The 15,453-nt window shown below is 38.9% G+C and overlaps 2 protein-coding genes across 2 annotated transcripts in view; one reads left to right on the forward strand and one right to left on the reverse strand.

Moving 5' to 3' along the window:
* LOC138167781 (zinc finger protein 25-like) overlaps positions 1-15,453 on the reverse strand; it is a 119,123-nt gene that overhangs the window by 62,782 nt on the left and 40,888 nt on the right. The window lies entirely within an intron of this gene.
* Positions 1-15,453, forward strand: part of LOC138167785 (zinc finger protein 585A-like) — a 58,792-nt gene that overhangs the window by 8,359 nt on the left and 34,980 nt on the right. Inside the window, 1 exon segment of the mRNA XM_069096750.1 lies at positions 1-949. This exon segment is cut by the window's left edge and continues 399 nt beyond it. Coding sequence (XP_068952851.1) covers positions 1-949 — 949 coding nt within the window.

Genomic DNA, 15,453 nt, shown 5'->3' on the forward strand with positions numbered 1-15,453 from the left:
GAATTCATACTGGAGAGAAACCTTATGAATGTAGTGAATGTGGGAAGACTTTCAGGGATAAGACACCACTTAAAATCCATCTGAGAATTCATACTGGAGAGAAACCTTATGAATGTAGTGAATGTGGGAAGGCTTTAAGGGATAAAACGCAACTTAGAGTGCATCAGAGAATTCATACTGGAGAGAAACCTTATGAATGTAGTGAATGCGGGAAAACCTTCAGGAGGAACACAAAACTTAAATTGCATCAGAGAATTCATACTGGAGAGAAACCTCATGAATGTAGTGAATGTGGGAAAGCCTTCAGTAGTAAGACACAACTTAGGGTACATCACAGAATTCATAATGAAGAGAAACCTTATGAATGTAATGAATGCCAGAAAGCCTTCAAGAGTAAGACACAACTTAAAGTTCATCACAGAGTTCATACTGAAGAGAAGCCTTATGAATGTAGTGAATGTGGAAAGGCCTTCAAGAGTAAGACACATCTTAAAATGCATCAGAGAACTCATACTGGAGAGAAACCTTATGAATGTAGTGAATGTGAGAAGGCCTTCAGTACTAAGGCACAACTTACAGTACATCACAGAGTTCATACTGGAGAGAAACCTTATAAATGTAATGAATGCGTAGAGGCCTTCAGGAGCAAGAGTCTCCTTGCTCTGCATCGGAGAACTCATACTGGAGAGAAACCTTACCAATGTAGTGAATGTGGGAAGGCCTGTAGAGATAGGACACAACTTACAGTGCATCATAGAATTCATACTGGAGAGAAACCTTATGAATGTAATGAATGTGGGAAGGGCTTCAGGGATAAGGGAAAACTTGCAGTTCATCACAGAGTTCATACTGGAGAGAAACCTTATGAATGTACTGAATGTGGAAAGGCCTTCAGATACAGTACGCAACTTGCATTGCATCACAAAATTCATACTGACGAGAATCACTGATTCTCTATGATTCACTACTATGTTCAGGATTAATTCACAACTTAAGAGTTCATCAGAAAATTCATACTGGAAACATTCTTTATGAAAGTAAGGAGTGTGGGAAGGCTTTTCTCTTTGACTCAAAACTTACTGGACATAAAAGAATTCATTCTGGCAAAAAAACCTTATGGTTGTAGTCAATGTAGATAGATCTTCAGAAAGCAAGATCTATTGTACATCAGAGAATTCATACTGGAGAGACGCCTTGTGAATGTAGGAAATACTGTACAATGACCAACTTTTATAGACTTAACTCTTCTCAGCAATGCAGTGATCTAATACAATTCTAAAAGACATCCTCGTCCAGAGAAAGAACCATGGAGTCTGAAAGCAAATCACTCTACTATGTTCACAGTTTTTAAAAAAATTTATTTCTCATGGTTTCTCCCCTCTGTTCTGATTCTTCTTTCATGACATGTCTAATGGGGAAATATGTTTAATATGATTGTACATGTCCAACTTACATAAGATTGCTTGCCATCCTTGGGGGTGGTGGGGAGAAAAAACATTGGAACTCAAAATCTTTAAAAAGTGAATGTTGAAATATATGTTTACATTTAATTGAAAAAAATACTATTAAGTGAAGATAAAAAGAAGCTGTTATAGCATCTTGTCCTGGACAATCTTAAAACCAGATTAGACTCGAGACTCTTTCAGTTTAGGCAGATGGTGCCTTAGCTCTTTGGGAGGAGGAGGTGAGTAGGTTGGGAGATTTCAAGATAGAACCTTGACAGTGAGTCATGGGTTTGAAGGACTAGCAGGTCAAGCGACATCTGTACAGTTATCCTAACTTTCACTTCTTAAACTCTGCAGAGATTTCTGTACTGAGAAATCCAGAGAACATTATCCTTTAACCCAGAGCTTTCTCCTTTCCACTTCCACGTCCATACCTGAAGTCCCTGATGCTTCATATAAGTGATTCTTGAGCCTGCATGACTGCCTCCCTTGTGTCATCTTGAATGATAAGAGCTAATTAGGAATAGTGTTCTAACCCATTGCTCTGTGGAACCTTGGACAAGTTTCTTTACTTATCTGAGCTCTTCATCTGTAAAACAATAAACCTCTATCACATGATCCCTTTTAGATGAATCTTTTATTGGAAGCAAAGATGCTGAAGGAGTTAAACTCCCCCATTCCCACAATAGCAACAAAGGCAGTTGTGAACAAAGGTGGTATTGCAGAGCAGAGCTGGAACAGTTTGGGTTCAGTTTCCTCCTGGGTAGGTTGATTTGGGACTCACTTAGGGAATGAGGACTATGTTTTAGTGCCTTGCTCTGTATCCCCAGCACTTAGCAAAGTGCCTGGTCCATAGTAGGTGCTTTAACACCTACACACACAGTTGACTGACTCACAGATTAATGAACTTGATGTGGAACTAAAACACAAAATATAAAAGTATCGAATTTTAAAATGCTAATTAAATACCAAAACAAATGCTGAAATTAAGTTAGACATGAACAAAATTTAAAGTAAAAAAAAAAAAAAAGAATAAATTTGAACATTTCAGGAGGAAAAATAATCAAGGAAATAAGCTATTGGCCAATTTGATTTAAAAGAGCAAAGGAGAAATAAATTAACATTAACAAGAGTGAAGGGGCAACTAGGTGGCACAGTGAATAGAGCAGTGGCCCTGGAGTCAGGAGGATCTGAGTTCAAATTCATCCTCAGAAATTTAACACTAGCTGTGTGACCTTGGTCAAGTCACTTAACCCCAATTGCCCTGCCTTACCCCCTCCAAAAAGACAAAAAAAAATTTGGAAAGAAGAATTTACATTAAAGAAATAAAGGATTTTATTAGATATTATTCAAGCCATCTCAGGGAGGGTGGTGGTGAGGAAGGGGAGAAAATTTAGAACTCAAAATCTTAAGAGAATTAATCAAAAGAAAAAGGAAAAATAAATTATTTTGCCCAACTATATGCCAGATACATCAATATAAAGGAAACATATTTTTATAAAAATACAAAATACTCAAATTAGCAGAATAAGAAACAGAAAGATTGGACAACCAACGCTCAGAGGACGATATTGAACAAGGTCTAAATGACTCCTAATGGGGTTGGAGTGGGCAGGTGAATATGGGGAATGTAGGACCAGATGTAAACAAAATGAATTATATCAAACATTCAAAATTCCAAAATTACAGAAGTTGTTGGCAAAAATAGCAAAAGAAAATATTTTACAAAATTCCCATGATGTAAATATGGACTTAACACATAGGAGTTAATAGAAAAACAAAATTTCAAAATGATATCCCTAATAAACACTGATAACAAAATTTTTAAAATAAAATCTTAGCAAGAATGCCCCCAAAATAGTACAAGGATTATTTTTATGAGCAAGATGAATACATTCCATGATTGCTCTATTTGTTTCATATTCAGAAGAAAATCATATTAATAACAAAAAATGAAAATATTGTATTTCCAAGAGATGCAGAATTTCTTTTAATAAACAACTATTTCTATTAAAAACTCTAGAAAACATGAATAATGTACATTTCCTTAATATGATAAATAGTATACTTTGTGGATACATATGTATATATATGTTATACTATTAATCATACATACACACAAAGACATATTGAAAGACAAGAGTGAACACTTTGTTTAGTGGGTAAAAATTAAACTCCTCTCCAACAAGTCAAAGAAGATGGAATCACAAAATGTCACACCTCTGTTTGGGTGCAGAAGGGCTTCAGAAGAAGAAATGGATATCCCAAAATGGAAGGATTTACCTTATTCCTCCCTAGCAAGGGAATGGGCTAAAAGTACAGAACTCTCTGAAAATGGGAATGAAAAGGGAGAAACTAGATATTTAAGAAGGTGATTGCAAGTAATACGAATAAAAATAGGGAAAGAACAGGAAGTAGTGTGTAGAAGAGGCTGGATTTTACTAACAGGTTATGATAATATATGTAAAAGCAGAGACGAGTTGCTGGAAGAGAAAACTCAGATGGAAAGGGAGTTGGCTGTGTCACAGCATTTGGGCTCTCCTTCAAAAGGGCAAGATGGAGAGCCTCAGGAGGTAGAGGAGAAGGCTTCTGTGTGTTTCTCAAAAAGAAGTAAAAAATTAGCAAAAGGAAGGTATATGCAACTCTGGCACAGGCTGAGCCTAGTTGTCCCATTGACGACTGCCAGAAGAATGTGTGGGAGAAAAATGAAACAAAGTTTGATAAGGAAGATTTTACAAGAGCAAAAGTTCACCCCATGCTAAGAAGAAAGTAAAAGAACCAGGGGGGCTAAACAGTTCAGGGAGATAACTGAGGATTTCACTCAGCAGGAGGTTACTGATACATTGAGGCAATTCACCCAAAGGACGGGAGAATTGTTAGTGTCTTGGATGGTGAGAATCAGTGATGAAGGGGCCAGAGGAGTGTGGGTAAATAGCATGGATTGTTTGAAATGTATAGGTATTAGTCAGAATCCTTTTGTACAAAAAGCTTTTAGGGATCATCATAGGCTAGGAGGTAACAATACAATCTATTAGCTTTAAAAGTAGATGGATTCATTAAAATGTATCTCACTGATTCTGTGTGGCCTAGTGGAGAGAGACCCTGGTATTTGCTTCAGGACTATATGAGAAACTTAAAGGAGGAGGTAATGAAGACTGCTATTATGATGGGAGACACTGAGGCTTATCATGATACCCCCTTAGCAGTTTCTTATAGAAATATCACAGTGAAGATGGCTCCTCCTGCTTATAAGCACCTAATTCTGACACTACAAATTAGGGAGATAGGGCATCATATTTAGGAGGTGCTGGATAAGATTTCACAGTTGAGTGACTTGGATGAATGAGAAAAAGATAAATTTTCTCAAGAGAGAAGAGCAAATAGCCAGCAGATTCAAAGTCAGAATAGATTGACAAGAAAATAATTGTTTACTGCTCTATTGAAAGCAGGGATAGATTTTGGAAGAATACATAGTATTCCAACTGATGAAGTATATAAAATGTACCAGAAAAAGGAACATAATATTGGATGGAATAGGGAAGTAAGAACTGACCCTAAAGATCCTCTTGAATCCTTATATTCAGGTTCATCACCCCTTCAGGGAGAATAGGAAATTGATCAAGCCCCAGCTCAGATTAAAGAAATACACATACGGGATTACAGACCCTATATCAATTTGACCATATATTGGAAAAACGAATCAAATGCTGCAACTAGGGCATTAATAGATACTGGGGCACAGGCCTCTCTTATGTGGGAACCATGACAAACTCAAACATGAAATTTCTATTACCATCACAATCCTGGGAGGGGCTGAAATATCAGCCAGACAAGTCAAACTAATGATGAAAATTGGACAATTACCTAAGAAAGAATATACTATGATAATCATGCCAATTCCTGAATACAGCATTGGAATAGATATATTGAGAGGTATGACTCTAAATTCACTTAAGGGGAAATATAAACTTGCAGGAAGGAAGATTGAAATTAATACAGTTTTAGAGGGTAAAGTAAAAATGGACACAATTGCTTACCTGAACCTTCTGGAGCAATTTCTTTAAAGCAGTATTGTGTGCCAGGTGGGCAAGTTGAAATTACCAATACTATAAAGGAATATGTTGATGCAGGAATGTCAGTGTCTACAAGCACTTGATGGAATAATCTTATCTGGCCAGTATGAATGTCAGATGGAATGTGGAGAATGACAGTGGATTATACACAACTATATAAACTGACTACTATGTTGTATGCTGCTGTTCCAGATAATGTGTCCTTAATAGAAAGGATTCTGAAATATGATGGGACTTGGTACACATTTACTGATTTAACCAATGCTGTCTTTACTATCCTAATAAACTCTAAACAATGGGACCAATTTGCTTTCACTTGGCAGGGCAGACAAAATACTTTTACTCCCTTCCTTATCTGGTTATCTGCAGAACCCAACTATTAGTCATAGGATTGTGGCTGAACATTTGGATGAATTATAACTGCCTGGTGCACAGCTTACCCACTACATAGATAATATGTGGATAACCCCGAGGGCAATTTTCAGGTGGCTCACTGTGGGATGGAGAATCAGTCTGAGCTGGGTAAGAAAAAGTGCAGGACCTGTGGAAGCAGCTTTTCCTGGAGCTATCAGCCCACTGCCTGGATGTTTAAAAATTACCTACCTAAACCTTCAGGAGCTAAGATGACAGAGTAAACCTCACCTGCTCTAATCTTCTTCCTTGACCCTGAAAACCCAGAGATTAATGCTCCATCCAGAGTAAAATCCTGATATAGTGGAATCAGTGGCAGGCTTGGGAGTCCTAGAGGAAGGGTGTGACTGAGGCTGTGCTGAGCCTGAAGTGAAGGGTGGGAAGAGTCCCAACAAGTCCCATCTCAGCTGACCAGCTGGAGATCACAAAGCCCAGGGGGGTAAATCCAGCAAGTACTAAAAACAGAAGCCCAGTTGTGCCTTATCACAATCAAGGCAATCTGCAAACACCAGCGCTGCAGGGCACCAGCTGCTGAGTCTGCCTGAGCTGTAGCCCTGGGGCATGGGGTGGAAACCTGAAGTGGCCAGATCATGCCTCCCTGACAAGTTATCTGTGAGCCTCAGGGTAACCCAGGGGAAACACTGAGATTCCTGGTCTTGGCCTTGGTCCCGACACCCAGAGGCTGCAGCACACAAAGTCAACAACCAAACCCCTAGTTCCCAGCCTGAGAAGTGTGGGTCAGAGCCCTCTGCATCCCAGAAGCAGAAATCAACTTCAAAAGTCAGGAAATAAACAATCACAATGGGCAAGAAGGAAGCTGGGAACTCAAAAGCAAGAACAATCCAATCCTTTTATAGTGAGCAAGAACAACCAAATTCAGAGGACAACGTGGACTCTATACTCACACTTGAGACCACAGAAGGAAATATGAACTGGTCTCAAACCCAAAAAGCATTCTTGGAAAAGCTCAAGAAATATTTTTAAAGCCAAATTAGAGAGATAAAAGATAAATTGATCAAATTGAAAAAAAAAATCTCACTGAAGAAAACAAATCCTTAAAAAGTAAAATTTGTGAACTGGGACAGGAGGTTCAAAATCTAACAGGAGAAAATACCTCCCTAAAAATGAAATCTGAACATATGGAAAAGGAGCTTCAAAAACTAACCAAGGAAAATAATTCACTAAAAATTAGAATCGGTCAAATCAAAGCTAATGATTCTATGAGACATCAATAATCAGTCAAATAAAAAATAAATATCAAAGAATTAGAAGAAAGTGTAAAATGTCTCATTGGAAAAACAACTGACCTGGAGAACAGATCCAGGAGAGATAACTTAAAAATTATTGGTCTACCAGAAAGCCATGATGAAAAAAACAGCCTGGACAACATCCTCCAAGAGGCTGTTGAAGAAAACTGAGTTCCTAGAATCAGAGGTAAAATAGTTATCACAAGAATTCACTGTCCTTCTCCTAAAAGAGATCCCAAATTGAAAATTCCAAGAAATATAGTAGGCAAATTCCAGAATTATAAGGTCAAGGAGAATATACTGCAAACAGCCAGAAAGAAACAATTCAAATATTGTGGAATTACATTCAGGATTATACAGGGCCTAGCAGCTGCTACATTAAAATATTGAAAAGATTGGAATTTGATATTTCCTAAAGCAAAAGAGCTTGGACGGCAACCAAGGATCAGCTACCCAGTAAAACTGAGCATAATCTTCCAGGCAAGGAGATGGTCATTCAGTGAAATAAGGGACTTCCAGACTTTCCTGATGAAAAATCCAGAGCTCAATGGAAAATGTGATCTCCAAATACAAGACTCAAGAGAGACATAAAAAGGTAAACAAGGAAAACACACACACACACACACACACACACACACACACACACACACATATAACTTGTGATTCATTAAGAGCAAATTGTCGATATCCCTATATGGGAAGCTGATACCTGTCAATATTGAGATTTAGATAATTATCATGACATTTAAAAGGGATATACATAGATAGAGGGTGTGGGTGTAAATGAATTAATCTGATTATAAAAAACCTTATGAAAGGGTACAAAGGGAATGTAATGGGAGAAAAGGAAAGGAGGAGGGAGAAAAGGGTAAATTATGCCACACAAAGAGGCATAAAAATATACTATAGTAGAGAGAAAGAAGGAAGGGAGATGAACATCATATGAACTTTGATAGACTGGGCTCCTCTCAGCAATGTAAGGTTATAAGACAACTCCAAAACTCTCATGATGGAAAGAGATATCCACATCCAGAGAAAGAGTCACAGAGTCAGAATGTAGACTGAGGCAATTGCTCTCTCTGTTTTTCTTGTTTTCTTTTGTTTCCTCTTACCCATTGTTCATTCCATTGGTTATAATCCTTTACAACCTTACTAATGTTTAATGTGATGGTATTTGTAGATCCCATATTTGATTACACACTGCCATAGTGGGTGGGGGGGGGAGGATGAGAGGGAGTGGGAGAAAATTTGTAACTCAAGGATTTGTGGAACTGAATGTTGTAAACTAAAAGTAAATTAATTAAAAAAAAAATAAAGTATGGGTAAAGATAAAGCCAGACAATGTTCCAAAAGGCTGTGGAAATTGTAGTACATGGGAAAGATAATACTGTAACTGTTGTTATTCAGGAGAAGATGGTTACCAAATTGTACCCTTAACTCATATAGTCTACCATGAATGAGGCTATGATAGTGGACTCCAGAAGCAAGGCTGACCCTATATCTACCCTGCTTCTGGTTGTTGTCTCCTTGTTTCTTTTTGGCTTTTTGTCCATTAAACTTATTTGCTAGATTTGTTTCCTGAGGGCTTAGTATCCTTGACCTGCAGATGTTTGATTAGCTAATCTAGTGTGGACCAAGCTCCAGATACCAGCTAAAAATTTACCTCTTGTATGGGACATCTTGGGGCAGGGACAATTCTGTGTCCAATTTCCACAAGAATTAGCTATTGAAAGAAGAAACCTTCACCCCTTACCCCAACATTTTGAGCCTCATTAGTTCAAGGAGGTAATGATGGGGTGTTTGTGCTCAAGCCCCACCCTAAGATACTGTTTTCTTTGATTATTTTCTGTTCTCACTGTTATATTGTTGTAAAGTTCTATTGATACCAGTTACCCCTAAAATCTCATTAATCTATGTAGTGAGATGTATTATTAATGTATTTTTGCTATGTAAGGGACATGAAACAGCTTGGGGCCAAATGTAATGGTAATGGTAATTTGAAGATCTTCCCTTCCCCCTTAATAGGTCTAAGGGAATTTGAAGATCTTCCCTGCCCCTTAATAGGAAAATTTAATCACACGGAGCCTGTGGTGGAAGGAGTCTGCTGAATGGATGGAGCTGAGGGCAGAGGAAGCTGGGAGTGAAAGCAGTTAGAGCTGGAGGGAAGAAAGGATGCAAGCAAGGAGACAGCTAGGTATGTCATGGCTCCCTGTTGTCTTATGGTATATTAACTTATTTTTTGCTATGATGGTTTTGTTTTCTGGTGTTAGGATTTGAGTTTCTGGTGTTGGGATTTGGCTTTATGGTGTCTGAATAAGTGTTTTGCTTCTGTCTTCTATATGGAGAGTCCATATGGAGAGTTATGTTTTGCAATTCAGTACTATGTCAACATATGCTTGGTTGAAGTTGTTGCTGTGATTATTGTGTTGATACTACAATCCTTGGGGGAAAAGGGGCTATAACTACTAAGCATGTTGGTACAGTGAATAGAGCACCACATAGGGAACCAGGAAGACCTGAGTTCAAATCCAAGTTTAGACAATTGCACTAGCTGTGTGACCATGGGCAAGTCACTTAATGTCTGCCCCAGCTTCCCTATCTATAAAATGGAAATGACAATAGCACGGGTCTCCCAGGGTTGGTGTGAGGATAAAATGAGATATTAATTATAGAACACTTAGGACAGTTCTTGGTACATGCTAGGTGCCATAACCATGTTAGCTATCATTTTCATTTGTTTATTAGCTTGTGATCTCCTCAGACCAAACAGCAGACTCCTAAGAACACTTCTACCTGGTGAGGGGGGATATATTGATAATAAAAAAAAAAAAGGGAATCTGGTCTTTCTAATGGCACAATAATTTGTCTGTGGACCTGTGATTTCTGACTCTTTGGTTTGGTTTTTAATGTACAAAAAAGGCATGACAAAAGCATCTTCCACTCAGGCTCTTCATGAGGGTCAAATGTGGTCATATATTTAAAGCTCTTAGTCATTTGGGGTACATAATCAGAGCTATATAAATGCTTATTTCCTTCCTCTCCTCTATTGTTTTCCAGAAATAGTGGATTAATCCAAGGCTCTTGCAGCACTGCATCGGTGTACCTGTCTTCCCACGGCTCATTCCACACTGAGACTTTTACATCTTTTAGCATCTTTGTTCATTTTAGGAATGCTGGTTTCCTATGACAGGTTCCAAGGACAAGTTTGGCAGGAAAACTTGAGGACTAGATGAAATCCAAGACAAGAAATATCTAGATGAAAAGGCCCAAATTGGCTCTCCTTCCTTTCTACTGGAACATGTGTCTCTGGGGAGAATGTGATTGGAAAGGGGAGATATAGACCCTTGAAGCTTATTGGGTCACCCTATTCTACCAGGATACAAGCACTCTGATTCAGGTGGGAATTCTGAATATCCCTTGCTTCCCATTGTTACTTCTAGATTCTCTCTCTACCTTCATTATTCAGCAACTTCTTCTTTGAAGCCCACTGAATCCATATATACCACCCAGTAAAAAATCTGTTAACTTTTGTGTCTCCATCTCAAGGACACTCTCCATCATCCCTCAGGAAATTCACTGACTGACTTAGTCTTTCATTGTTCTCCAACTCCTGCACTCAAACCAGAGGACTTGAACATACACAGTCGACCACACAATAACATACTCCCTCAAAAACCCTTATCTATCAGTTGCTCACCTTACTCATTTCCCATAAGATTATCCTGCACCCCACCTCAGGAGCACACAGATGGTCATACCTTCAATCTTTTCAACTCCCACCAATGCAACTCCTCCATGGTTATAACTTCTGAAATATGTTTATCTGCTCACAGTTTATTGTTATTCAATGCCTATCTTTCTCTGCCTTGCAATCTAAACCCTGTTCTTCTTTACCATGACCTACAGGTGTTTGACCACCATTGCATCCTGGGCCATCTCCAGTGATCGTAATGAATATCTGGCCACTGGACCCAGATATCTCTGGAGGAGAAAGTGAGGTTTGTGACCTTGCATAGCCCTCCCTCACTTAAGTCAAAGTCAACTGCAAACCACGTCTTCATTTCCCTGATATATCATGGCACAAACAATCTGTGAGTAGCCTCTCCCCTCTCGTTCTCCTGTCTCCTTACTTGAGAGTTCTCTGCCCAAGGAAAGGTACATTTTGATGGAACTGAAATCTGCCTCTTTAAATTTGGGTTTACTGGCTAGACTTCTTTCTCAAAGACTAGGCCTTAAGCCCAATTTACTCTGAATCTCAGAGATTGGACAATAGGTCCCTGTTGTCCTAGTACACAGTGAATGGAAATAGTAGAGTAACTGTTTCTCTTTTGGTCAGGAACCCTGAGGGTCTTCCCTTCTGTAATGACAAGCAAAATGGTACTTAGCTCCTTGTTTCAGCTATTCAAGTGTTTTTGAACCCTGCCTGTGATGGGAAGACCTTGCTGATGCAACAGGAAAGGCAGAACAGGAAGGAGAAGAACCATATAAAAGCAGGAGCACACACTGGAACCAAGCAGAACTGAGAGGGAGAACGCTTATGGTGTTGGCACTCTGTCCATCTGTTCTGTCTCTGTTGATTTGTGTTTGTGTTATTTTTTCAGACAGAAGCACTCTGTTGATTGTGTTACTTTGTCAGATAGAAGCTTTCTGTTTGTTGACTTGTGATTGTGTTACTTTGTCAGAAGAACCCTGTCTGTTGACTTGTGGTGATTTCTTGGGCAGAAAATGAATTGAGATGATAGGGCTGGCATCGTGTGTAAATACTGTTGTGACTCTGCTAAGCTTAATTTGTATAAATATTGTTGTGGCTCTGTTAAGCTTTGTCTTCCCAAAAACAAAAACTGTGAAGGGCTTGAAGTGGACAAGTCACTGTGAGCTTTTGATATAGAACAGAAGCTGAGAGCTGCCTCCCTGTGAATTCAGGTGACAGTTGGATGAATTCAGGCAAGAACTGGCAGCATGGAAGAGGAACCATGGAGTTTGGAAGTTAGCCACACATTAAGATGAAAGGACTTTTACTGCTAACTGACAAGATTGTGACTTAACTGTGACCTAGGGGTGGGAGACCTTTATACTTTGTACTCCTTAAGGATAATTGCTTCTTAAGGATGATTAAGTTAAGGATGTTTGGAAGCCAGTTTCCAATAAAGATAAAAGAAAACTTTAGATGGGTATTTTATATTGATAAATTCAGGTTGTGATTTTCTGAATGATATCTTTTGTTTAAGACTAAGTGACCACTTTAGTAATAAGTTTTTATGTTATATTGCTGAGTGTTATACTTTGGTTTCTGTGAATGTTTTCCTTTAGTTTACTGTTTAATAAATAGAGAGTTCACTATTCTATGTGATCAGAACCTTAAAGTTATTCACATTAAAGTTACTCAGAAGAGCTGCTTGTGCTTGGCTTTATACCTTCTCAATTGGATTCCTTTTTTTTTTTTTTTTTATAAAGGGGCCATCCCTTGAGTAGCTACTTAAAGAGACCTATTCACTGAATGGGCATAACCTCGCTGAAAGTGAGACCCTGAAAAGACCTTAGCCTCTCCCTGATGTCATGGTCCTCCTGGAGAACAAAGGATGTGATGGGGGGTAAAACGGGATCCCAATAGGTTCAGCAGATATTCTGATCTTATCCAAGACCAGAAAACCTGCAATATCGTCTGGAAAGAATTCAAGGTCTCAGGCTTAATTGGAGTGAGAGCTGTAGAAGTTTATTGTTAGGCTTCTATAAGAAGCGGGCAAGAGTCCTTTAGGGGACCTGCGAGGGAGAGGGGTACATGCTTTTACTTTTAAAGGGTAGGGCTGCCATTGTCAGGGCTGACTGGATGGAGGGAAAGGACCTCAGTGCATAGATAAAGGTTAGAGCTGACCAAGAGGAGCATGTGAATAGACAGTTTAGATAAGATTTGGGCCAGACATGAGGACACATGAGGGATTAAGTAAGAACAAAGGAGTCCCAAGGTGTTGCCTAGGCCTAGTGTGGATAGGGGGAAGGGGCAGAGTCGAAGGTTTGGAAAGGAATTTTACAGATAACAATTTTACAATACAAACTGCAGTTACAATTTCACAGACTGATTTCACAAGTTGGTTTCACAAATTGACCTAGACCCCAGGTACCCCATCAGATGAACACAACAATAACCCCCATGGTCATAACTTCTGAAATTGCTTATCTAATCATAATCTATTGCTATTCCATGCCTTCCTTTCTCTACCTTGCAATCTAAAACCTGTTCTTCATCTTTACCACACCCTACAAGTGCTGGACCACTTGTTTCTTTCCTAGCCTTTGTCCCATGCTATGGCTGCACCCTTCCCCATCTTGACCTGTTGCTGAATGAATTCAGTAGGTACTGCTCTCTCCACTTGAATCCCTTAAGCCCTTATCCTATCACTGATCCTGCCTTGCCAAGTCACAACCCTGGATTACTCTCATCTTCCTTCCTACTCAAATGCTATAGGAGGATCATGATTGTTACAAAGTCTCTCCCACAATCACCACAGAGACTTTTTCCAGAGCTTTTTATTCCTCTTCAAACTTCTGAGATATCCCCCCTTCCATCAGTTCCTCAACTGATAACCTTGCTTCATATGTCACTGAACATATGTCCTATAAATATGTTTGTTACCCCCCCCCTTTTTTTCTTTTTCTGTGGGCTGCAGAACTAGTAGTGGTATTGCTGGATCAAAGAGCATAAATGGTTTTATGGCCCTTTGGGCATAGTTCCGAATGGTTCTCCATAGTGGATATATCACGATACAACTTCACCAACATTACATCAGTCTTAATTTTCTCATATCCCCTCCAACATTTCTCATTTTCCTTTTCTATCATATTAGCCCATCTAATAAATAAGGGATGGTAGCTCAGAGTTGTTTCAATTTGCATTTCTCTAATCAGTTATGATTTAGAGCACTTTTTCACATGACTATAGATAACTTTGATTGCTTTTTTTGAGAACTGCCTATTCATATCCTTTAACTATTTATCAACTGAGGAATGGCTCTTATTTCTATAGATTTGACTCCGTTTTCTATATGTTGGAGAAATGTCTGTATCAGAAAAAGTCGTGATAAAACTTTTTCCACAGTAGTGATTACCAGCTGTGTATTTCCCTCTATCCTATTTTCCCTGTTTATTCTATACTCTCTCTCTTTCACCCTGTCCAAACTCAGAAGTGATTTGCTTCTGACTTTTGCCTACTCCAAACTGCCCTCCCTTCTATCACACATGCCATTCTGTTATCCCCTTCTCCCTCTACTTTCCTGTATGGTAAGATAGATTTCTAGACCTGACTGTGTATGTTATTCTCTACTTTGGGCCAATTCTGATGAGAGTAAGGTTTGGGTATTCCCCTTCCCCTTCCCCCATTTCCCTCTTCACTGTAAAATTTCTTTAGGACTTCTTTCTGTCAGATAATTTACCCCATTCTACCTATCTTTTTCCCCTTTTCCCAGCACCTTCTTCTTTTTCACCCCTTAATTTAACTTTGCTTTTGGATGGGCAGTTGGGGTTAAGTGACTTGCCCAAGGTCACACAGCTAGTAAGTGTTAAGTGTCTGAGACTGGATTTGAACTCAGGTCTTCCTGAGTCTAGGGCCAATGTTCTATTCACTGTGCCACCTAGTGACCCTATAAGTATTTTTGTACATAGAGATTCTTTTCTTTTTCCTTTTATCTCTGGGATGCAAAACTAGCAAAAGTATTTTTGGTTCAAAAGGTATGCATGGTTCAATGGTCTTCTGGGAATATTTCCCAATGACTCTCTGGAATGATTGGAGCAGTTTATAATTCTACCAACAGTGGATTAGTGTCCCATTTCTTTTTCATTCTCCTCCTAACAACCTTTATTGTTTTTCTTTCTGTCGTATTAGCCAACCTGATAGGTGTGAAGGAGTGTCTCTGAGTTGTTTTAATTTGCATCTCTGTGATTATTAGTGATTTAGAGCATGATTTCAAATGATCAAAGATTACTTTGATTTCTTCTTTTGAAAAAGGGCACATCTACCATTTCCTCCCCTTTGGACCTTAAGCAAGTCACTTTCTCTGGCTCTCAGTTTTCTAATGTGTAAAATGAGGAAATTGGACTTGGAAGTGTCTTTCAGGTCTCAATATGTGAATTGGAAGGTAATGGTCCTTTAACACTCCTGGCAGCAGTAAAAAATTATTCACACACTGTTAGATTATAGGAGATTGTGGTCTCCCATGCTTTCCTTTGCTCTTATGTTTCCAGGAGCATTGAACACACTCATGTTCATTTTAGGGCAGCACATTT

This window comes from Petaurus breviceps, unplaced genomic scaffold (assembly GCF_028583685.1).
Source record: "Petaurus breviceps papuanus isolate PSGF00001 unplaced genomic scaffold, PetGlider_PUasm1.0 305, whole genome shotgun sequence".
In the NCBI taxonomy this organism is placed as follows: domain Eukaryota; kingdom Metazoa; phylum Chordata; class Mammalia; order Diprotodontia; family Petauridae; genus Petaurus; species Petaurus breviceps.